This window comes from Ranitomeya imitator, chromosome 4, assembly GCF_032444005.1.
Source record: "Ranitomeya imitator isolate aRanImi1 chromosome 4, aRanImi1.pri, whole genome shotgun sequence".
Taxonomy (NCBI): Eukaryota; Metazoa; Chordata; class Amphibia; order Anura; family Dendrobatidae; genus Ranitomeya; species Ranitomeya imitator.
The window spans coordinates 278,715,500-278,738,851 of NC_091285.1; the positions used below are offsets into that span (position 1 = coordinate 278,715,500).

Genomic DNA, 23,352 nt, shown 5'->3' on the forward strand with positions numbered 1-23,352 from the left:
AGAAAACGCCTTTGCTATAGCTTACAGCAAGTTTCTCGGTGTGTGTGATGTAATAATACAGGCCTGAGCACCTGGTCTCACCTCCTGCATGATTAGAAAGCACTGATGACCAGCACCATTCAGATAAGGTCTCTGAGGGAAGAGGGGCAGCACAGCTGCGTTTAGTTGTGTTATACTGCAAACCCTTTTATCAGCTCTCCTCTGCTGTACTGCTCCTCCCCCACATTGTCTATCTGGAGATCACATTTTTGTATTCAACTTGTAATCACTCTACAGTGAGGTCAGAGCAGGATGTAGGAATATGTCTCACACAGGAATAGTCCTGAACAGACTGCTCCTGTGTGAGATGTGATAATTGTATGCTCTCACTGCACAGCGAGTACTAATTGCTGTGATTACAGCTGACATAAGTGTGATTACAACTCACACACTGAGAAACCTCTAAGCTATTGTGTGGCATGTTCTTTTTCCTGCGTGTTGCTGTCTGCTTATGATTGGTCAGCATCATACATAGGTCCACGCCCACAGTGAAATCTGTCTGATAACACTCACTTGAACTTAAAGGGGTATTCTCATCTCCAAGATCCTATTCCAATTTGTAGTAGGTGTAGTAATATTATATTAGCAAATAACTCAAATTAGAAATGTATCATGTGCAGGGCATTGCAGTAGTTTAAATAGAGTGGCATGTACAAGTTTGTCCACCTCTGGTCAAAATTACAGTTATTGCGAACAGTTAAGCAAGTTAAAGTTTAAATGACCTCTAAAATGCCTAAAGTTAAAGATGACACATTTACTTTGTATTTTAGGATAAAAATATATATGTTGTTGTTTTTTACATTTTAAAGATTTCAAAAAGGAAAATGGGCTGATGCAAAAACTGGGCACCCTTGGAGATTTGTGTGCTCAAATAACTTTGACCAAGGCTTCAGATCTTAACTAGCCTGTTAGGGTTATTGCTTGTTGGCTTGTTCACTATCATCATTAGGAAAAGCCAGGTGATGCAAATTTCCCAGCATTATAAAAACCCGCCTCCTCTAACCTTGTGCCAAACAAACAGCAGCCATGGGTTCTTCTAAGCAGCTGCCTAGCACTCAGAAAATTAAAAATAATGGAGGCATACAAAGCAGGAGAAGGCTATAAGAAGACAGCAAAGTGTTCTCAAGTTGCCCTTTCCACAGTTCGAAATGTAATTAAGAAATGGCATTTAACAGGAACAGTGGAGGTCAAGATAAAGTCTGGAAGACCAAGTAAAATTTCAGTAAGAGCTGCTCGTAGGATTGCTAGACAGGCAAATAAGAACCTCAATTGACTGCAAGAGACCTTGAGAAAGATTTAGCAGTCTCTGGAGTTGTGGTACATTGTTCTGGTGTTCAGAGATACCTGCACAAATATGGTCTTCATGGAGGAGTCATCAGAAGAATTCAGTATCAGAAGTATGCAAAAGAATATCTAAAGAAGCCTGATGCATTTTGGTAACCTGTGGACTGATGAGGTTAAAATTGATCATTATGGCCAAAGAGTTCTGAGGTATGTGTGGAGATTAAAGGACACAGAAATTCAGGAAAAGAACATATAGACAACCAGTAAGCATGGGGGTGGTTCAAGTCATGCTTTGGGGTTGTGTTTCAGACAATGGCACAGGGAACATTTCATGGGTAAAGGGAAGACGGGATTCAATGAAATTTCAACAAATTGTTCATACAAACATAACACGATGTATATAAAAGCTGATCTTAAAAAGAGGATAGTTTTTACAAGTGGATAATTATCCTAAACACACGTCAAAATCCACAATAGACTACCTCAAAAGGTGCAAGCTGAAGGTTTTACAATGGCTCTCACAGTCCCATGATCTTAACATCATTGAAAATCTCTGGCCAGACCTCAAAATAGCAGTGCATGCAAGACAACCCACGAACCTCACAGAACTGGAAGAATTTTGCACGGAAAAATGGATGAAAATCCCTTAAACAAGAATTGAAAGACTCTTGTCAGGCTACAAAAAGCCTTTACAAGCTGTGATGAAAATATATACAGTACAGACCAAAAGTTTGGACATACCTTTTTATTTAAAGATTTTTCTGTATTTTCATGACTATGAAAATTGTACATTCACATTGAAGGCATCAAAACTATGAAATAACACATGTGGAATTATATACTTAACAAAAAAGTGTGAAACAACTGAAATTATGTCTTATATCCTAGGTTCTTCAAAGTAGCCACCTTTTGCTTTGATGACTGCTTTACACACTCTTGGCATTCTCTTAATGAGCTTCAAGAGGTAGTCACCGGGAATGGTTTTCACTTCACAGGTGTGCCCTGTCAGGTTTAATAAGTGGGATTTGTTGCCTTATAAATGGGGTTGGGACCATCAGTTGTGTTGTGCAGAAGTCTGGTGGATACACAGCTGATAGTCCTACTGAATAGACTGTTAGAATTTGTATTATGGCAAGAAAAAATCAGGTAAGTAAAGAAAAATGAGTGGCCATCATTACTTTAAAAAATGAAGGTCAGTCAGTCCGAAAAATTGGGAAAACTTTGAAAGTGTCCCCAAGTGCAGTGGCAAAAACCAAGCGCTACAAAGAAACTGGCTCACATGAGGACCGCCCCAGGAAAGGAAAACCAAAAGTCACCTCTGCTTCTGAGGATAAGTTTATCCGAGTCACCAGCCTCAGAAATCGCAGGTTAACAGCAGCTCAGTTTAGAGACCAGGTCAATGCCACACAGAGTTCTAGCAGCAGGCACATCTCTACAACAACTGTTAAGAGGAGACTTTGTGCAGCAGGCCTTCATGGTAAAATAGCTGCTAGGAAAGCATTGCTAAGGACAGGCAACAAGCAGAAGAGACTTGTTTGGGCTAAAGAACACAAGGAATGGACATTAGACCAGTGGAAATCTGTGCTTTGGTTTGATGAGTCCAAATTTGAGATCTTTGGTTCCAACCACGTGTCTTTGCGCGACGCAGAAAAGGTGAACGGATGGACTCTACATGCCTGGTTCCCACCGTGAAGCATGGAGGAGGAGGTGTGATGGTGTGGGGTGCTTTACTGGTGACACTGTTGGGGATTTATTCAAAATTGAAAGCATAATGAACCAGCATGGCTACCACAGCATCTTGTAGCGACATGCTATTACATCCAGTTTGCGTTTAGTTGGGCCATCATTTATTTTTCAACAGGACAATGACCCCAAACACACCTCCAGGCTGTGTAAGGGCTATTTGACCTAGAAGGAGAGTGATGGGGTGGTACGCCAGATGACCTGGCCTCCACAGTCACCAGACCTGAACCCAATAGAAATGGTTTGGGGTGAGCTAGACCGCAGAGTGAAGGCAAAAGGGCCAACAAGTGCTAAGCATCTCTGGGAACTCCTTCAAGATTGTTGCAAGATCATTTCCAGTGACTACCTCTTGAAGCTCATCAAGAGAATGCCAAGAGTGTGTAAAGCAGTCATCAAAGCAAAAGGTGGCTACTTTGAAGAAACTAGAATATAAGACATAATTTCAGTTCTTTCACACTTTTTTGTTAAGTATATAATTTCACATGTGTTAATTCATTGATGCCTTCAGTGTGAATGTACAATTTTCATAGTCATGAAAATACAGAAAAATCTTTAAATGAGAAGGTGTGTCCAAACTTTTGGTCTGTACTGCATATATATATATATTTTCCTAAAGGAAAGGAAATGTGTCATCTTTAACATTAGGCCCTTTAGAGATCATTTAATCTTCAATTTGCTTAACTGTTCACAATAACAGTAAATTTGACAAGGGGTGCCCAAACTATTACATTCCATGGTATCCATGGTTACAGCCACTAACAACTAACTGTCACTATATGAGTGGTCGTAACCATACAAAAGCTACTGTAATGCCTTGCACATAGGATAAGTGATATAACTAATCAGAAGAATTATACTACATTTCTAATTCGACGTGTTCGCTAATATTATTATTATTGCACCTACTAGATACTGGGATAGGAACAAAAATTAACTCATTAAATAACAGATATTTTGAATGCCAATATCTTTACAATGGAGAAGCTACGTTTTTCCACTCTGCAGTCATGATTACATCCTGTGTCCAGTTCAGCATAGGAAACTCGGTGTACCGGAATACCTCAAGGATTAATGACTGATCCATGATACCTATTATGGATCTTATGAAAATGGCCGCCATGACTCCAGTGTGAACAGAGCCTTTCTCCATTTACAAACCCTCACTGTGATTATTGGTAATGACTAATCAGTTAAGAAGAGGACTTGGTTAAATAAATTGAGCAAGTTCCATTTACAGCATGTTCTCAATTAGTTGCTATTGCCTGGCTAATTGACTTTTCATCATGACCCATTTTGAGTAAACTGTACGTGCCGATTTCACCGAAGCCGCTCGTTTGTTCTGAAATATTTTCTGTTAAACAATAAATGATATGACTTGTTAATTATAATCTCTGAGCTCTTCCTATGGATGGAGAAGGATGTCTTGGTGAGTTATTTCAGGCACGTTATCTGTAGGGCGTATGGAGACCTAATCATGGAGATCCTATATGAGATGATGATACATTTAAATTGCAACATTTCTCCACCGTTGAATCTCAGATGTTATTAATGATCCTCATACTATTGACCTCAAGGCCCCACTACTAGAGCAATAAATTGAAACATACAGTGAATTATTTGTAGGATGAATCTCAAAATCAACCTCCTGATTGTATTGCTTTGATAGCAAAAATGGACATCAAGATATCCTTTATGAACAGCGTCATTTTACAAGGGAAACTTTGTTGGTCATGCTGTCCCACCCATTGCATTGCTGGGATGAATGGCGGCTGTTCATACCGGGGTATAGACCTGTAAGGCTGAAAGTCCTCATTGGCCGGGTCCTTGTTCCCTATGTATTTGCCATAACACACAGTCCCCTGTGAGAACTGTTGTCCCCACAAGTAATCCCAAATTCTTCTCTAAGCATTACCAGCTGTTAGCTCTGGCATTGTGACAGCCATTCTATTCACTGTCCATCTGTTTGTATGAGAAAAACAATAATATTTTTCTTCTTGAGTAATGTTTCATTTTTATTATTAGAAATGTATTTTCCTACTGGTTAGGAAAATTGTATATACTGATTTTTTTTTTTCTGATGTTGGCCATTGCAGTGTCCCTGGCATCCAGTACGGTTGGTTTGGCAGGACAGGTCGTCCATACAGAAAGTACAGAAGTGGTGCTGACTGCTGACCCCATAGTAGGATTTGGTATACAACTTCAGGGCAGTGTGTTTGCCACGGAGACTTTGTCTTCTCCACCCTTAATTTCCTACATTGATGTTGACAGTCCAGCTGAAAGGTGAGTTAAAAAGTGTTTTGGTGGCCGATATGGTTTATTTTATAGTCCTTTTAGCTTCTATACTCATATATGTTCTACAAATAGTAATGTTTTTTTCTTTCAGGGAACCTAATGTAGACAAATTAATTCTTGGTACTATAAACATGTTTTTTTGATTTCCTAACTAAGAATTAACAAAAATTTGCTAAGCTGTGCCCACATGTTTTCACTCACGACACCAGTTAGATATTACAAGTATCACAGGCATTGAAAAGTAAACCATGGGAATGGGTTAATGCAAATCTAATAAATTAATCTGCATACACCCCTACTGCGTGTTTTTGTCTAATACTGTCACCAGAGTTTGAGAACTTGGACTGCCTAAACAGATTAGGTTTCGAGGCAGAACCTCTTGATTTTAGTGAAAGCGACAGATAGGCCCCAATTCATAAAAGCAATTCTGGCGTAAAATGTGTTGAAAAGTCCCAACATTTTTACACAACTCAAAGTTGCTAAAAATATTTTGCCACGCCATTTTTTTGCCGGTTTTGCCAAAATAGGCAACTCATGATGTGGTGTTGCCGTCATTAGAAATCTTACTCTAGTCTCTGACTGGAGAAAGAATTCTGGTGCAATGCACGCCACAAGTTAGACGCTCGTGATTCATTAAGAGGTGTCAGACTCTTTAGAAAATGTCAGAATTTTTCGAAAACTAAAGAATTTTGTTTAGTATATGGAATTGTGCATATTATATAAGAAGAAAACTGAATGTCTGAATTGTAATGTATTCGTAAAAATCTGATGTGATACTGATGGTTCGTATGGCATGTGATGTTTTTCCCGCATTGTCCGACTTCGGGTGAAATCTCAGCATGCTGCGTTGTTTTTTTCATGCCGAATACAGCTGTGAAAATCCCCAGACCTGCATGGCCTCATTGAATAACATTGGTCCGTGTGCAATATCTGTTCCGCCGATTTCTGCGGAAGTGTGAGCGAGCCCTAACTGATGATTACTGGACATGTGAGCATAGCCTCAGTCTCATGCATGTATGCGGCTACTCAGTCTGGGCCAGGAGACCCGCTAACAGTCTGCACATTGTATTAGGACAATAGAAGACGACCGGCGTTAGTAAATGTTCTCCATTGTTGCCATACTAGTAGAGCCCCGATAATGTGCGCTGCATGCTTCATTGTTTTCTGAGGCTGCCTTATGCATTTAGAGAAAAAAAATGTTTTCCATGCCCCTGTTTTGATAAATGAGGTCTGTGAGATTCGTTATTTGAGGCAAGCGCTGTATCGTATGCCATGTAGTGACAATATGTAAACTCCTTTCTTCATGTTAATAATTACCTAAATGCAGCCTGTGTAGGAGAACATAAACTTTACATCTACCCCCAAAAAAGTCAAATCTGCATGTCCCCAGGGAGCCGCGCTCTACTGCTTCAAAGCCGGAGTGGCGCTAGTCTTTACAGTGTCGGTGTATACACGGCGGGGATTAATATTCATGCTTGGACTGAAGGTGCCCGCGGTGTGAAATTGGCATGTGTGAATGCGTCTATTGCAAACATCCAGGCTATTTTCCCGCTCACTGGAGCCTTTGCTTCCCCCAATGACTATGTGAACGGGTACAGAGCGGCTTCCTTTCTCGCTACTGTTTGAGTAAAATTCTCTCTTTTTTTTCCGGACAGCAAATTTATCAAAGCTTTTTGTTTGTAATACTTTTCTTGGCTCGTAATAAATTATGCAGGATCATTCACTCTGCGTGCAGCACATAATGAAATTTCTGTCCTGACAATAAAATATCATGTTCTTGATCTGGTATGAGAAGATTAACAAGTTCCAGAGGCTTTATCATGCAGGCTTTTCCATCGGGGGGCCTCAGGCTATATTAATTACAAAAGCGAACATGCGCTGAGAGGGGCTGCCACATTGAGGTCTCTAATATTCTCCCTTCCATTGGGGAGCTTTCATCAGTCAGCACTATGTGTTGGCTCTGATCACATCCCAAGAAAATACTGCTCGTGAATTATTAATTACCTCTTTAGGACATTTTACACGCATCCAAAACTCACAGGTTGCTTTATATACAGATTTGGGGGGGGCTGCGGCTTTTCTTTTTCTTACATGGGGAAATCCACACAGTGGGTCCCTTTACGCACTAGACTGTACATTTCACTTATACTCTATGTAAGTCCCCTGTTAATATTCTTATAATTTATTAATAAATATATATATGTCCTCATAGATGTGGAGTTATACAGGTAGGAGATCGAGTGATGGCGATAAATGGGGTTCAGACGGAGGACAGCACCTTCGAGGAGGCCAATCAACTGCTAAGAGATGCAACTATTGCTGGGAAAGTCACCCTGGAAATAGAATTTGATGTTGCAGGTTAGTTGCTTAGCAATTAATATGTTTATTGAGGAGACATCCTACGGGACTGTGGTAAACTATGTAAGTGCTCTATGAGCCATGTATGTAGCCTAGGAGTGATCATAAGCCATAGTATAGGCAAGGGTTAAGGCGTCTTATTGCTAGGACGTTGGGCCTAGATTAGGTAATTGTTTTGTACACTTTGGTGCTTTTGGCCTGATCAGTATTGGTTGAGTATAGGTGGACATAACAAATATACGTATTATTTATGGGTAAGGATGAGCGGACCTGTCAATGTTGGGGTTGGAGCGAACTTTAGTCCAAAGTTCGGTTAGGAGACCAGAACTCTACCCAAACCCAATAGATGTCACTTTTCTGCGGTAAAATGGTCATAGTAAGGGCTAGGGATCTCTCTTTACAGTTCGGGTTCGCTCATCTCTATTTATGGGTTTATAAGAGCTAATGAAGGGCAGCAATCTTGGGTGTAATTTTTTAGTAAGCTTTCACGTAACCCATAAATCAGGGAACCAAAAAAGGTGACATTTCACCATTACTGGCCAGGGTACTTTTTCTTGTATGGTGATGATGGAATATATACAGCTACAGTTGTTTTTACTATTAGGAGTAGAAATGTGATTATTGACAGTCTTTTTTTCCTCTACCTTAGAGTCTGTGATACCAAGCAGTGGGACATTCCATGTTAAACTACCAAAGAAACACAATGTGGAACTTGGCATCACCATTAGCTGTAAGTAAATATATTGACAATAGATTCACATTACCTTCCAATCAATCTCTATTCACAACCTAATAATCTGTCTAGAACACATCGATTGAAAATCATTGCAGGCTGACAAGTTATTTTCAATATGATCTCAGGCTTATAAATCCTAGCCTTAATTCCATAACTAGAAATCAGTCATTCACAAACTATGTGCCTCATATTCCCAACTCCATCATTTGTTAAGTGGTCACTGTCATTTCATGAAATTTTAAATAAATCAATAGTACAGGCAAGTATTAAACCCCACCCCCCACTAATTAAAGGAGAAATTAATATTGACTGCACTGGCAATGAATAGTCATTTCTCTTATAGCGCACACAGTTACAGCTGCAGCCGCCGACTTCCAGCAGCTGCCAGGCTCTCACGGTGCCCGCTCATTAAGGTAATGAATATTCACCTCTCTCCACTCCCATAGGCGTGGAGAGAAGTGAATATTAATTCCCTTAATGAGCGGGGACATGTGATCGCATGGCGGCTGGAGCTGCTGGAAGCCGGAATGAGATGCTGCAAGGGCGCGCAGGAAATATAAGTAGGATTTTTGTTATATGCTTTTCTCATGGGAGCCATATATACAAGGATAGGGATGAGGAACCATGCTTGCAAGGATGGAAATAAGGAGCCATGTATACAAGAATGGGGATAAGGAGCCATGCATACAAGGATGGGAATATGGAGCCATGCAGCCAAGGATGGGAATAAGGAGCCCATGCATACAAGAATTGGAATAAGCTATGCTTACAAGTATGGGACTAAGGAGCCATGCATACAAGGATGGGGAGGAGGAACCATAAAAAAAAAAAAAAAAAAAGAAAAATAAGCAAAATGGTGGAGGCCAACCACAATACTTATACAAGCCAAGGGTGCCCAAAAATTATAAATATAAATAGCAAAATAAGGGGACCTAAAACATAACATTTAATATACTAGTTAAAAATGACATAACCCGACACACATAGACAAACAGGTAAAATACCAACAGTTGGTCAGACAGTTATCCAAGAAAAATCGAAAAGACAAAACGGTACTTAAAGCAGAAAAAAAATCAAAGTTAAAAACTGCTTTTCCTGCTAGCATATCCCTACCCAGGGCTCCAGAAACACAGCTGAAGGAGGGTATATACAATAATGCTGCTCTTTGTACCTATGTGCTTTTGCTCAGAGGTATCACCTCAAAACAATATTATCAACTGTATCTGCAAAAGTCACAAACAGTGCACCACATAGTATGGAACAGTCTCACCCGTTCTTGAAGAAGCCATACACAGGGTGCACGCCACCACTCAGTCATTCAGGAGGATTCAGAAAATTCAGTATCACACTCCATAGACCATCTCTTACTCAGGACCACCTCCCTACGCGTTTCATTCCTGGAAAAGGAACTCATCAGGGGATCTGAAGGTCAGGTAGCGGTCTGTATGATGGAATACCCAGCCATCAATACTTTCTCTCCTGGGTGGAAACTACAGCGACATCTCTCAGATATCAAGCTAATATGTCCTCTCCTTGATTACCTGCTGAGCCATCACCAATCAGCAAACAGCATCCGGCGCTCAGCAGGTGTGGATTAATTAACCCCTTTCTGACATCGGACGTACTATCCCGTCCATGTGGGGTGGGCCCCTATGACCATGGACGGGATAGTACGTCCAGCGCGATCGGCGGCGCTCACGGGGGGAGCGCCGCGATCGCGGCCGGGTGTCAGCTGCCTATCGCAGCTGACATCCGGCACTATGTGCCAGGAGCGGTCACGGACCGCCCCCGGCACATTAACCCCCGGCACACCGCGATCAAAGATGATCGCGATGTGCCGGCGGTACAGGGAAGCTTCCCGCAGGGAGGGGGCTCCCTGCGGGCTTCCCTGAGCCCCCCGCAGCAACGCGATGTGATCGCGTTGCTCCGGGGGTCTCACCTCCCTCCCTGTTCCCTCCAGCCCCGGATCCAAGATGGCCGCGGATCCGGGTCCTGCAGGGAGGGAGGTGGCTTCACAGAGCCTGCTCAGAGCAGGCACTGTGAAGGCTGCAGCACTATAAGTCAGATCAGTGATCTGACAGAGTGCTGTGCAAACTGTCAGATCACTGATCTGTGATGTCCCCCCCAGGGACAAAGTAAAAAAGTTAAAAAAAAAAAATTTCAAATGTGTAAAAAAAAATAAAAAAAAATATTCCAAAATAATGAAAAAAAAAAAAAATATTATTCCCATAAATACATTTCTTTATCTAAATAAAAAAAAAAAAACAATAAAAGTACACATATTTAGTATCGCCGCGTCTGTAACGGCCCGACCTATAAAACTGGCCCACTAGTTAACCCCTTCAGTAAACACCGTAAGAAAAAAAAAAAAAAAAACGAGGCAAAAAACAACGCTTTATTATCATACCGCCGAACAAAAAGTGGAATAACACGCGATCAAAAAGACAGATATAAATAACCATGGTACCGCTGAAAACGTCATCTTGTCCCGCAAAAAACGAGCTGCCATACAGCATCATCAGCAAAAAAATAAAAAAGTTATAGTCCTGAGAATAAAGCGATGCCAAAATAATTATTTTTTCTATAAAATAGTTTTTATCGTATAAAAGCGCCAAAACATAAAAAAATGATATAAATGAGGTGTCGCTGTAATCGTACTGACCCGAAGAATAAAACTGCTTTATCAATTTTACCAAACGCGGAACGGTATAAACGCCTCCCCCAAAAGAAATTCATGAATAGCTGGTTTTTGGTCATTCTGCCTCACAAAAATCGGAATAAAAAGCGATCAAAAAATGTCACGTGCCCGAAAATGTTACCAATAAAAACGTCAACTCGTCCCGCAAAAAACAAGACCTCACATGACTCTGTGGACCAAAATATAGAAAAATTATAGCTCTCAAAATGTGGTAACGCAAAAAATATTTTTTGCAATAAAAAGCGTCTTTCAGTGTGTGACGGCTGCCAATCATAAAAATCCGCTAAAAAACCCGCTATAAAAGTAAATCAAACCCCCCTTCATCACCCCCTTAGTTAGGGAAAAATAAAAAAAATGTATTTATTTCCATTTTCCCATTAGGGCTAGGGCTAGGGTTAGGGCTAGGGCTAGGGCTAGGGTTAGGGCTAGGGTTAGGGCTAGGGTTAGGGTTAGGGCTAGGGTTAGGGCTAGGGTTAGGGCTAGGGTTAGGATTAGGGTTAGGGCTAGGGTTAGGGCTAGGGCTACAGTTTGGGTTGGGGCTAAAGTTACAGTTAGGGTTTAGATTACATTTACGGTTGGGAATAGGGTTGGGATTAGGGTTAGGGGTGTGTCAGGGTTAGAGGTGTGGTTAGGGTTACTGTTGGGATTAGGGTTAGGGATGTGTTTGGATTAGGGTTTCAGTTATAATTGTGGGGTTTCCACTGTTTAGACACATCAGGGGCTCTCCAAACGCGACATGGCGTCCGATCTCCATTCCAGCCAATTCTGCGTTGAAAAAGTAAAACAGTGCTTCTTCCCTTCCGAGCTCTCCCGTGTGCCCAAACAGGGGTTTACCCCAACATATGGGGTATCAGCGTACTCAGGACAAATAGGACAACAACTTTTGGGGTCCAATTTCTCCTGTTACCCTTGGGAAAATACAAAACTCGGGGCTAAAACATATTTTTTGTGGGAAAAAAAAAGATTTTTTTGTTTTCACGGCTCTGCGTTATAAACTGTAGTGAAACACTTGGGGGTTCAAAGTTCTCACAACACATCTAGATTAGTTCCCTGGGGGGTCTAGTTTCCAATATGGGGTCACTTGTGGGGGGTTTCTACTGTTTAGGTACATTAGGGGTTCTGCAAACGCAATGTGACGTCTGCAGACCATTCCATCTAAGTCTGCATTCCAAATGGCGCTCCTTCCCTTCCGAGCTCTGTCATGCGCTCAAACGGTGGTTCCCCCCAACATACGGGGTATCAGCGTACTCAGGACAAATTGGACAACAACTTTTGGGGTCGAATTTCTCCTCTTACCCTCGGGAAAATACAAAACTGGGGGCTAAAAAATAATTTTGGGGGGAAAGATTTTTCTTTTTAATTTTCACGGCTCTGCGTTACAAACTGTAGTGAAACACTTTGGGGTTCAAAGCTATCACAACACATCTAGATGAGTTCCTTAGGGGGTCTAGTTTCCAAAATGGTGTCACTTGTGGGAGGTTTCTACTGTTTAGGTACATTAGGGGCTCTGCAAATGCAATGTGACACCTGCAGACCATTCCATCTAAGTCCTCATTCCAAATGGAGCTCTTTCCCTTCCGAGTCCTCCCATGCGCCCAAACAGTGGTTCCCCCCCACATATGGGGTATCAGCGCACTCAGGACAAATTGGACAACAAATTGTGGGGTCGAATTTCTCCTGTTACCCTCGGGAAAATACAAAACTGGGGGCTAAAAAATAATTTTTGTGGGAAAAAATTTTTGTTTTATTTTTACGGCTCTCCATTATAAACTTCTGTGAAGCCCTTGGTGGGTCAAAGTGCTCAGCACACATCTAGATAAGTTCCTAAGGGGGTCTACTTTCCAAAATGGTGTCACTTGTGGGGGGTTTCTACTGTTTAGGTACATTAGGGGCTCTGCAAACGCAATGTGACACCTGCAGACCATTCCATCTAAGTCTGCATTCAAATGGCACTCCTTCCCTTCTGAGCCCTCCCATGTGCCCAAACAGTGGTTCCCCCCACATATGGTGTATCATCGCACTCAGGACAAATTGGGCAACAAATTTTGGGGTCCAATTTCTCCTGTTACCCTCAGGAAAATACAAAACTGGGGGCTAAAAAAATAATTTTTGTGGGAAAAAAATTTTGTTTTATTTTTACGGCTCTGCATTATAAACTTCTGTGAAGCCCTTGGTGGGTCAAAGCGCTCAGCACACCTCTAGATAAGTTCCTTAGGGGGTCTACTTTCCAAAATGGTGTCATTTGTGGGGGGTTTCAATGTTTAGGCACATCAGTGGCTCTTCAAACGCAACATGGCGTCCCATCTCAATTCCTGTCAATTTTGCTTTGAAAAGTCAAACGGCGCTCCTTCCCTTCCGAGCTCTCCCATCCGCCCAAACAGTGGTTTACCCCCACATATGGGGTGTCAGCGTACTCAGGACAAATTGTACAACAACTTTTGGGGTCCAATTTCTTCTCTTACCCTTGGGAAAATAAAAAATTGGGGGCAAAAAGATAATTTTTGTGAAAAAATATGATTTTTTATTTTTACGATTCTACATTATAAACTTCTGTGAAGCACTTGGTGGGTCAAAGTGCTCACCACACCTCTAGATAAGTTCCTTAGGGGGTCTACTTTCCAAAATGGTGTCACTTGTGGGGGGTTTCAATGTTTAGCCACATCAGGGGCTCTCCAAACGAAACATGGCGTCCCATCTCAATTCCAGTCAATTTTGCATTGAAAAGTCAAATGGCGCTCCTTCGCTTCCGAGCTCTGCCATGCGCCCAAACAGTGGTTTACCCCCACATGTGGGGTATTGGCATACTCAGGACAAATTGTACAACAATGTTTGGGGTCCATTTTCTCCTGTTACCCTTGGTAAAATAAAACAAATTGGAGCTGAATTAAATTTTTTGTGAAAAAAAGTTAAATGTTCATTTTTGTTTAAACATTCAAAAAATTCCTGTGAAGCACCAGAAGGGTTAATAAACTTCTTGAATATGGTTTTGAGCACCTTGAGGGGTGTAGTTTTTAGAATGGTGTCACACTTGGGTATTTTCTATCATATAGACCCCTCAAAATGACTTCAAATGAGATGTGGTCCCTAAAATAAAATGGTGTTGTAGAAATGAGAAATTGCTGGTCAACTTTTAACCCTTATAACTCCCTAACAAAAAAAAATTTTGGTTCCAAAATTGTGCTGATGTAAAGTAGACATGTGGGAAATGTTACTTATTAAGTATTTTGTGTGACATATCTCTGTGATTTAATTGCATAAAAATTCAAGGTTGGAAAATTGCGAAATTTTCATAATTTTCGCCAAATTTCCGTTTTTTTCACAAATAAACGCAGGTACTATCAAAGAATTTTTACCATTGTCATGAAGTACAATATGTCACGAGAAAACAATGTCAGAATCACCAGGATCCATTGAAGCGTTCCAGAGTTATAACCTCATAAAGGGACAGTGGTCAGAATTGTAAAAATTGGCCCGGTCATTAACGTGCAAACCACCCTTGGGGGTAAAGGGGTTAATTATCCTTAACGCATGAGGCCCGAGGTTCACCGCCCGCATGTGACACGTGCATACTCAATGTCCACATGTTTCTGGCACTCACCTCTAAGCTACATGTGTATTCATTGATGGCGTTTCAGTGGGGAATATCGCATTTCACCATGTGGAACGCACGCTGCCGGCGCCGGGTCTGATGACTTCCGGTTACAACACATCCGGTTACTTCACCGCTGAGCGGTTCCCCACATGTACGAGAGCTACACTTCACAGAGTCTACTGCGCATGCGCGAGCGGTGCGACATGGAAGCCCATACAAATCGCAGGCATCCATGCTCCATCACCCACACACACTGCACGAGCCACTGCGCATGCACTAGCGGCGTGAAAAAAGCACCGCAGATATAATTATAACCCCTCCTATCTAGGGGGCCAATGCATATGCTCATGCAATGTGACGGCGAAACCACACCGCATATATAGATAAGGTGTTACCTCACCGCATACAGTACGAGAACGGGACCACAATGCTTGTGTCCCCCCTCCTATAGCTCTCCGTGCGCTCGCCATCCCTAATGAATAAAAAGAACTCATTCTGTCGCAATAATAAAAATGGTGTCCAACCTATTATATTTTAAACAAAAAGAGCATTCCAATATAACACTTAATCCACCAGAATTATCTGCATCAATACAAAGTTGATACAGTCATTATGGGACATTAATACGGTTATGTCCAAGAATTTTGGCATCGCGGGCCCTTCAGAGAATGGGCCACAGTGCCCAAGAAAAGTGATTGATATATTCAAGCGCTGTTGAAAAGCATTTCAGCTGGTTCCAAATTACCACATAAACAGACAAACACCAACCTAAAAGGAAAAAAGGGGTGGAAAAGGGGGGGGGGGAAGGGGGGGGAAAAAGGGGGGGGGGGAAGAGGAAAAAAAGAGCAAAAAAAGAGCAAAAAAAGGGGGGGGGGATTTTTTCATTTCTTCAATTCAAAAATTCTGTTCAAAATTACGGCACCAGTCTCCAACAGAATTTCCCACCGCCACATGAAAAAAGAAGGAAGAAGGGTAAGATAGTTGTAAATAAAGCAGCCTATGGGTACCCTCTCGCTGTTCCCTGTTCTACATACACCCTACCTAACAGCGGAGGTTGGCACCCTAGACCTGCGCAGTGGCGCCCCCACTCGTCGGCGGCTCACCCTCACTATAATACCCTATCACGCCCTCAATCTTTCAGAGAAAAGAGGTAAAGGAGAGTTGTTCATTAAGTCCTGCAGGGTAGATGGATCCCATTTTGTATATCCATCTGGTTTCGTGTTGGAGGATCACTTTATTCCAATCACCACCCCGTACAGGTTTAGGAACCTTTTCCATGCCCATAAACCTAACAGCCGTCAAATCTCCCCCATGGACCGAATTTATATCCTGGTTAACTTCCAATGTAGTTGGGTGCTTTAGATGTAGTGGATGTGTAGCATGCAAAAACATTGAGGTTGGCAGTTTTTTCTTTTCTACAAACAACCTTGAAAAATTTGAAATTAGATCCTTTATCAATTGTTGAAGCGAAGGAGTTATATATAGGGCAATCTGTAATTGCAATCTTATATATGTTGGTAAGACAATCAGGGAACTGAGAAAGAGGGTAGGAGAGCATTTGAGGGACATAGTGAAGAAGAGAGACACCCCTCTAGCAAGACATATAAATTCGGTCCATGGGGGAGATTTGACGGCTGTTAGGTTTATGGGCATGGAAAAGGTTCCTAAACCTGTACGGGGTGGTGATTGGGATAAAGTGATCCTCCAACACGAAACCAGATGGATATACAAAATGGGATCCATCTACCCTGCAGAACTTAATGAACAACTCTCCTTTACCTCTTTTCTCTGAAAGATTGAGGGCGTGATAGGGTATTATAGTGAGGGTGAGCCGCCGACGAGTGGGGGCGCCACTGCGCAGGTCTAGGGTGCCAACCTCCGCTGTTAGGTAGGGTGTATGTAGAACAGGGAACAGCGAGAGGGTGCCCATAGGCTGCTTTATTTACAACTATCTTACCCTTCTTCCTTTTTCATGTGGCAGTGGGAAATTCTGTTGGAGACTGGTGCCGTAATTTTGAACAGAATTTTTGAATTGAAGAAATGAAAAAATTCCCCCCCCCCCCCCCCCCCTTTCTTTGCTCTTTTTCCCCCCCCCCCCCCTCCCCCCCCCCCTTTTTCCCCCATCCAACCCCCCTTTTTCCCCCCCTTTTTTCCTTTTAGGTTGGTGTTTGTCTGTTTATGTGGTAATTTGGAACCACCTGAAATGCTTTTCAACAGCGCTTGAATATATCAATCACTTTTCTTGGGCACTGTGGCCCATTCTCTGAAGGGCCCGCGATGCCAAAATTCTTGGACATAACCGTATTAATGTCCCATAATGACTGTATCAACTTTGTATTGATGCAGATAATTCTGGTGGATTAAGTGTTATATTGGAATGCTCTTTTTGTTTAAAATATAATAGGTTGGACACCATTTTTATTATTGCGACAGAATGAGTTCTTTTTATTCATTAGGGATGGCGAGCGCACGGAGAGCTATAGGAGGGGGGACACAAGCATTGTGGTCCCGTTCTCGTACTGTATGCGGTGAGGTAACACCTTATCTATATATGCGGTGTGGTTTCGCCATCACATTGCATGAGCATATGCATTGGCCCCCTAGATAGGAGGGGTTATAATTATATCTGCGGTGCTTTTTTCACGCCGCTAGTGCATGCGCAGTGGCTCGTGCAGTGTGTGTGGGTGATGGAGCATGGATGCCTGCGATTTGTATGGGCTTCCATGTCGCACCGCTCGCGCATGCGCAGTAGACTCTGTGAAGTGTAGCTCTCGTACATGTGGGGAGCCGCTCAGCGGTGAAGTAACCGGATGTGTTGTAACCGGAAGTCATCAGACCCGGCGCCGGCAGGCCGGGAGCATGCGTTCCACATGGTGAAATGCGATATTCCCCACTGAAACGCCATCAATGAATACACATGTAGCTTAGAGGTGAGTGCCAGAAACATGTGGACATTGAGTATGCACGTGTCACATGCGGGCGGTGAACCTCGGGCCTCATGCGTTAAGGATAATTAATTAATCCACACCTGCTGAGCGCCGGATGCTGTTTGCTGATTGGTGATGGCTCAGCAGGTAATCAAGGAGAGGACATATTAGCTTGATATCTGAGAGATGTCGCTGTAGTTTCCACCCAGGAGAGAAAGTATTGATGGCTGGGTATTCCATCATACAGACCGCTACCTGACCTTCAGATCCCCTGATGAGTTCCTTTTCCAGGAATGAAACGCGTAGGGAGGTGGTCCTGAGTAAGAGATGGTCTATGGAGTGTGATACTGAATTTTCTGAATCCTCCTGAATGACTGAGTGGTGGCGTGCACCCTGTGTATGGCTTCTTCAAGAACGGGTGAGACTGTTCCATACTATGTGGTGCACTGTTTGTGACTTTTGCAGATACAGTTGATAATATTGTTTTGAGGTGATACCTCTGAGCAAAAGCACATAGGTACAAAGAGCAGCATTATTGTATATACCCTCCTTCAGCTGTGTTTCGGGAGGAGGAACCATGCAGACAAGGATAGGAATAAGGAGCCATGCATACAAGGATGGGGATAAGGAGCCATACATACAAGGATGGGGATAAGGAGCCATGCATACAAGGATGGGAATAAGGAGCCATGCATACAAGGATGGGAATAAGGAGCCATGCATACAAGGATGGGAATAAGGAGCCATGCATACAAGGATGGGGAGGAGGAACCATGCATACAAGGATGGGGATAAGGAGCCATGCATACAAGGATGGGAATAAGGAGCCATGCAGACAAGGATGGGGAGGAGGAACCATGCATACAAGGATGGGGATAAGGAGCCATGCATACAAGGATGGGAATAAGGAGCCATGCAGACAAGGATGGGGAGGAGGAACCATGCATACAAGGATGGGGATAAGGAGCCATACATACAAGGATGGGAATAAGGAGCCATGCATTCAAGGATGGGGAGGAGGAACCATGCATAGAAGGATGGGGATAAGGAGCCATACATACAAGGATGAGAATAAGGAGCCATTCATACAAGGATGGGAATAAAGAGCCATTCATACAAGGATGGGAATAAAGAGCCATGCAGACAAGGATGGGAATAATGAGCCATGCATACAAAGATGTGAATAAGGAGCCTTGCATACACAGATGGGAATACAGAGCCATGCATACAAGGATGGGGAGGAGGAACCATGCAGACTAGGATGGGGAGGAGGAACCATGCATACAAGGATGTGGGAAAAGGAGCCATACATACAAGGATGGGGATAAGGAGCCATGCATACAAAGATGGGAATAAGGAGCCATGCATACATGGATGGGGAGGAGGAACCATGCATACATGGATGGGGATGAGGAGCCATGCATACAAGGATGGGGAGGAGGAACCATGCATACAAGGATGGGGATTAGGGAACAATGCATACCCGGATTATACTTGAGTCAATACGTTTTTCCGTTTTTCGAGGCAAAATTGGGTGCCTCGGCTTTTACTCGGGTTGACTTATACACAAGTAAATACAGTATTTCACCTCAATGCTGGATTCATATTCACATTTCTGGGTACTGTGTATAGGAGACATCATAGCAGCTAGTCTCCATCCACTAGCTCAGAGAGAACTGAAAATTAGAGAGCCCGCAGAAGAGGAAACTGGTGAAAATCCAGTATACAAGTTATGTAATGGTCAAAAATTGTCTTATTCCTGATGTACATACGTGGGTCGGCTTATTCTAAAAGGTCATTTGACAAAGTATGCTATAACAATTATCAGTAAAATGTTATGTAAAATACACCAGAACGCTGAACATAAGTGACATGATTTTCAAGAGCCTTTTCACTTGTATATTATTCCACCATATTGCATTAATACTTGTCGATTATCTGCAAGCCATCTCCTAGATATGTCTCTGGAGGCACAGATCTGGCAAATATCACTTTGACCGTCACTGTTATTGTCCAATATAAGAAGGGTCAATGCTGTTTTATACCTGGTGGAAATGTTAATATATTAATATAGATGTTTACTTTCCTATACAGAGACAGAACATCCCCCCGGGGCCTTGTGACACATTGCATAGATTAGCTGTAGACAAGTGTTATATGGGACAGTAATGGCATTAATTTAAATGATCAAACTGCTGAATATAAGACATTGGAAGTTACTTACAAATGCATAGCTAAAAGCACAGTATGTGTATAATAAGGACTCATGAATTATGGATGGATATGGGGTCAGCTGCTGGAAATAGATATAGGTCGGAGAGGTTTAAGTTAAGTTACTGCTGTCTTTTTTTCACTTAACGGAAGGAGATAATGTCAGGTTAGGAGCTCTCAGGTTATTTCCCAGTGGGCATCGTAGGAAGCTGGCATGGCTAACAAGCCATTAAAGTCACTGGGCCCACACACTGCGGGGATATGTAGCACAACAGCTTGTTGGTACAAATAGAGGCTGTCATTTTGACGAGCAGATTCTTCATTTGGCAGACAAGCGCAGATGTATTTTGCGTTTTTACAGACTCACATATGTTATCTGAGGCTCCTATCACAACATTTACTTCTGTTTGCAGCTTAATTTTTGCATCAATTTCTTGCTTTTCACCATATAGTTAAGAGTTGTTGGCAGAAGCCTACATTTTATCTAATTGGTATATACAGTACATGTTCAGGCTGTTATAGAAGTGTATGCAGGGTCATAATGATTAATATACATTATATACTGTTATTTTTTAGTGCTTTTCTTCCAATTTGCTGCTGTACGAGCCATGTTACAGACAAGAAATACTGAGACTAGTATTCCCTGGTGCTCCGCTATGTCTACCGGGCCCAGAATATGCCATTATCTAGACTCCACAACTTTAAAACTCGTACACGTTTGTTTTAGGCATGGTTATAATAACTACTATAATAAAAGGGGTTGTTATCTCTTCCATGTACAATATCAAAGACCGCATTATGAGCATCCATATACCACTGTACACAATGTACCAGGTTCTCAAACTTGGCTACTAAAGTGGGCCGCAAATAGGAATAATTGGAAGATGACATTTTCAGTGATACCCTTTTTTTTCTATATGACTTTTGATCACGCTTTATTCCATTTTTTGTGTCTCAGTAATATGGATAGCTACATGCTTCACGTTCTTTTTCACTGTGTTCAACGTACGGGTAGTTGTGCAGTTTTATATCTTGGATCGTTCTGGATGCGGCGATGCCATAGGTGTACTTTTTTTGTTCATTTTGTTTTTACATATAACAGAGATTTTAATGGTAAAATATGTTTTCATTTTTTTCATACTATATTTTGCTTTTTTTTTGGTTTGCATAGTCTCTACATGCGACTTTTACTTGCCTGATTGCTGATCTATTATCCTTCAAAACTCCTGTACTGCAGGATATTAGATCTGGCAATGTTAGGGCTCATGCAAACAAGGGTATAAATCTGACCCATTATTCAATAGTACTGTTCAGATGAACGATTTGTCTCTCAACCCGACTGTCCGTAAGAGAAGAAGCGCAGCGTGCACTACTTTCATCCGAGTCTTCAATGAGACTCAGCCATACAAGTTAACAAAAGTCAAGTCCCACACCCACCATCAGAGTGTCGTCTGATTTCTACTGATTCTGTTATGAATCTAGGAAACTATGTGATTATGTACATTTTTAATGTAGATGTATGAAAACTGATAGCACATGGATGTCACCCGAACGTCAAAAATAGACACAATGATGACACACGAGTGAAAATTTAAAAAAAGTCTTCAGAGTTTTCTGGATGAAACTTGGGCAAGTTTTCATAAGCTCGTCTACAGCTGGCCTTAAGGTACCTTCACACATAACGATATCGTTAACGATATCGTTGCTTTTTGTGACGTAGCAACGATATCGTTAAGGAAATCGTTATGTGTGACAGCGACCAACGATCAGGCCCCTGCTGGGAGATCGTTGGTCGCTGAACAAAGTCCAGAACTTTATTTCGTCGCTGGATCGGCGTGTGTGACACCGATCCAGCGATGTCTTCACTGGTAACCAGGGTAAACATCGGGTAACTAAGCGCAGGGCCGCGCTTAGTAACCCGATGTTTACCCTGGTTACCAGCGTAAAAGTAAAAAAAAACAAACACTACATACTTACCTACCGCTGTCTGTCCCCGGCACTGTGCTTCTCTGCACTCCTCCTGTACTGGCTGTGAGCGTCGGTCAGCCGGAAAGCGGAGCGGTGACGTCACCGCTCTGCTTTCCGGCCGCTGTGCTCAGTCAGTGCAGGAGGAGTGCAGAGAAGCACAGCGCCGGGGACAGACAGCGGTAGGTAAGTATGTAGTGTTTTTTTTTTTTTACTTTTACGCTGGTAACCAGGGTAAACATCGGGTTACTAAGCGCGGCCCTGTGCTTAGTTACCCGATGTTTACCCTGGTTATCCGGGGACTTCGGGATCGTTGGTCGCTGGAGAGCTGTCTGTGTGACAGCTCTCCAGCGACCAAAGAGCGACGCTGCAGCGATCCGGATCGTTGTTGGTATCGCTGCAGCGTCGCTTAATGTGAAGGGGCCTTTAATGGGAAGGGGCCTTTACACTGCTACTTCTGTTAAACCCTGCATCTTAGAGGGCTTCACAGGTCACCTTACCTGAATACTTAAGAGGCTTAAAAAGTGAGCCCCCTTCCTCAGATAACCATCTAAATACGGGTCGCTATTGACAGCATTATCTAAGTGGTTTAACACCCACTATTGGTGCTAATACCGATCAAAGGCGTTACAGAAGGGTGTCAGCTATGATATAAAGGTAATACCCATGGAAGATTTCAGCTTTAATTTCCTTAAAATTTCCAGGTAAGTTTTCCTCTTTCACTTAAAAGTACTACCTGCCACCCATGTCCACTTTATGACACATATTAGATACCTTGTTTCCTAAAATGTTAGTAATAGGTCTTTAAAAAGGAAAAGCTGATTCTATAAATGGAATTGGGATTTTTTAAAATTAATAAATACTTTGCTTTTTGTTGTATCCTACAGCTCCATCCAACAGGAAAACTGGCGATCATTTGGTTATTTCAGATATAAAGAAAGGCAGTGTCGCCCACCGGTGAGTGTCGTCCTACAGAGTCAGGTTTTTTCTTCCAGTAGAAGAGTGCTTCCACTTTACATTGTACACTGTGATTCTGATAGTTGGTTTCTGGGACCAAGGTGGTTAAATTGTAGACATCACTGATTAAAAATATGTCAATAACAGATTTAGAGGGAAAATAAGTGGAAATAAAAAAAATGTATGGGATGGTCACCATTATACTGGGGTGAATCAATAATATAAGAAAATGTTCTGAGTAGCTGATTTAAAGATATTTTCCTTTCCTTTAAGGTATAAAAAGGTTCTTTGCTTTTAGAAAAATAGGTCTTTATTTTTCCCGTAAAAAAGTACCCCACTCTTTTCTATGGGTAGTGTCTGGTGTTTGCAGTTTAGCTCTATTCAAAAGAATGAGGTTGAGCTACTTTTTTAGACACATGGCCAAACAAACACAAAATAATTTTCAACAGCATTCTAGAATAAGTACTATGTATGCATACATTATAAAGTGCATATACACTGCTCAAAAAAAATAAAGGGAACACTTAAACAACATAATGTAACCTCATGT

The 23,352-nt window shown here is 42.1% G+C and overlaps 1 protein-coding gene across 18 annotated transcripts in view; it reads left to right on the top strand.

The window, feature by feature from the left end:
• Positions 1-23,352, top strand: part of GRIP1 (glutamate receptor interacting protein 1) — an 859,437-nt gene that overhangs the window by 790,725 nt on the left and 45,360 nt on the right. For all 18 annotated transcript variants that reach the window (XM_069764654.1, XM_069764651.1, XM_069764661.1 and 15 more), the window contains 4 exons: positions 5,160-5,346; positions 7,571-7,716; positions 8,366-8,446; positions 22,733-22,802. In XM_069764654.1, coding sequence (XP_069620755.1) covers positions 5,160-5,346; positions 7,571-7,716; positions 8,366-8,446; positions 22,733-22,802 — 484 coding nt within the window. The remainder of the gene's footprint in view (positions 1-5,159; positions 5,347-7,570; positions 7,717-8,365; positions 8,447-22,732; positions 22,803-23,352) is intronic.